Source organism: Austrofundulus limnaeus, unplaced genomic scaffold (genome assembly GCF_001266775.1).
Source record: "Austrofundulus limnaeus strain Quisiro unplaced genomic scaffold, Austrofundulus_limnaeus-1.0 Scaffold3, whole genome shotgun sequence".
Lineage (NCBI taxonomy): Eukaryota > Metazoa > Chordata > Actinopteri > Cyprinodontiformes > Rivulidae > Austrofundulus > Austrofundulus limnaeus.
Window position 1 is genome coordinate 1,602,091 of NW_013952405.1, and position 2,026 is coordinate 1,604,116.

Genomic DNA, 2,026 nt, shown 5'->3' on the forward strand with positions numbered 1-2,026 from the left:
ACACACACACACACACACACACACACACACACACACACACACACACACAAATAGGTCTATGTAAGAGTTTTATGGTCCCTAAAGCAAAGGTGCAAGATGTAACGTGTTTCAGACTGTTGCATACTCCTCATTTATCTCAACTTTCCAGAAACTAAGAAAACAAATCTTCAGTCTTGATCCTGAGTTCTTAGTGTTTTTGAGATTTATGGATTTAGTTGGATTCCAGTACTTTTTTWCAGTTAGTTTCTGCTCCTAGTCCAGGCCCGCCTAGTTTCACCTGTTCTCTGTTGCCATTAAGGAACCTGTCTCAGTGGCTCCAGTTCATTTATTCTCTCAGGCCTCACTTATCTACAATCTGCCATTGTAGTTCCTACCCTGTTTGATTCTTTCTTGTATGGTTGCCTGATCTGTTACTTTGTTTTGCTGCCTCGTCAGCCATGTTTTGTACATTACAGTTTATTGTTATTATTAAATCACCGCTTCCTTGAGCTCTTGTGAAAGTTGGCATTCATGGGTCGTTCCTTGACTTCAGTACCTGACACCCTCTCCCAAATTCATCCAGTTTTGTCTTCAGATAAACAGACATTTAAATTTAAAATACTGGGATGATCATGCACAGATGACTTGAAATTCACAAAAAAAGGAAAAACACCATTGACAACACATTTTTCCTGAAAATGCAACACACATGCAGTAGGGTGACATACTTACGGGTACATGGGCTTTAAGAGGAGATGAGATGGTTTTTCATTGACATGGTAGAGTGGGAATGGATCAAATCCACCAATAAAATCAACTGAAAATAAAAAAATGAAAACATATGACTTATGGGGCAAATCAAAACACAGAAGACATGAGCATCCACACAAAAAAAGGACACAATACAAAAAAAATAATAATAATATAATGACCACAACAAGATTGAAGAATGAAATGGAAACAAATCTGAATGTGTAAAACAAAAACTTTTTAAACTGTGCATCAGCTTGCAGCCATTTGAAAATTTGTCAGCTGTGATTAAACTAAAAGGTTAACAATAAAAGGAAACACTGGTGCCAAACTGCTAACCGTTTCATTGATGCTGAGAAACATTTTTGAGATGAGAGAAAAACCTTGATGGAATGTGTGTGTGTGTGTGTGTGGGGGGGGGGGGTCACACTTGTCGGTCTGACTGACAGAGGCCGAGGAGATGAAGCTAAAGGAGAGCGAGTGAAAGGACGACACCGTGTCCAGGATGTAAACAACATGTGGGAAGGAAAGAACAAAACTGAGTCTCAACCCCATTCGGCTGAAGAAGACACAAAATAAACTAGAGTTCCATTTAAAAGAGAAGAACAGAAAAGTGTTATTCACTGGGAATCAACAAACCATCCATGGAAACTATGAATCAGCTCCATCCTGATAAGAGGAGGCAGCGGTGGTCTGCTGAATACTGATAGGTGGGCAGGATGAGAGCCAGGGGTCGGGAGGGGTTCTGATGTGCTTTTCCACTGACCCTGCCCTGCTTTCCAGGGATTCACCCTTTTATTTATGCACCACACACACACATAAGCACGCACGCACGCACGCCCATATCTATCCTGCTAAACAAAGAACTTTCTCATTATAAGCAGGCGTGGATCCATCCCCTGCCGCGATAAGCCATGCTAATGAATATAGTTAAACGATAATGATATTTGCCATTTTTAGAYACACTTAACAGCTCAAGAGACATCAATGTCAGAGTGATCCACCTAAGACTCTGGCTCAGTGTGAAATATAAAGACAGCAATTAGATTAATTAAAATATGATGTAGATATTAGAAGTATGCCGATAGGAAATCCCCTGAATTATAACAATAAAAAAAGTTTTTAAGAAAGAGGTCCAAACCAAAGCTGTGAATGTTAGTCGAGTTGGCAACTCAGGATTGCAAGAAAGTAGAGATTTTTTTTGTCTCACCGAATTCTGAGGGGTTGCAATCGAGTGTTTTGCAAAATCAATGTTTGAAGAATCTGAAATTTGTGTGTGTGTGTGTGTGTGTGTGTG

At 39.8% G+C, this 2,026-nt stretch overlaps 1 protein-coding gene across 2 annotated transcripts in view; it reads right to left on the bottom strand.

The window, feature by feature from the left end:
- The window catches only part of nkain4 (sodium/potassium transporting ATPase interacting 4), a 61,112-nt gene that overhangs the window by 4,298 nt on the left and 54,788 nt on the right, over window positions 1-2,026 (bottom strand). Inside the window, exon 6 of one of the 2 annotated variants that reach the window (XM_014016839.1) lies at window positions 712-796. The exons of the other annotated variant lie outside the window; for it this stretch is intronic. Coding sequence (XP_013872293.1) covers window positions 712-796 — 85 coding nt within the window. The remainder of the gene's footprint in view (window positions 1-711; window positions 797-2,026) is intronic. 2 annotated transcript variants of the gene reach the window in all.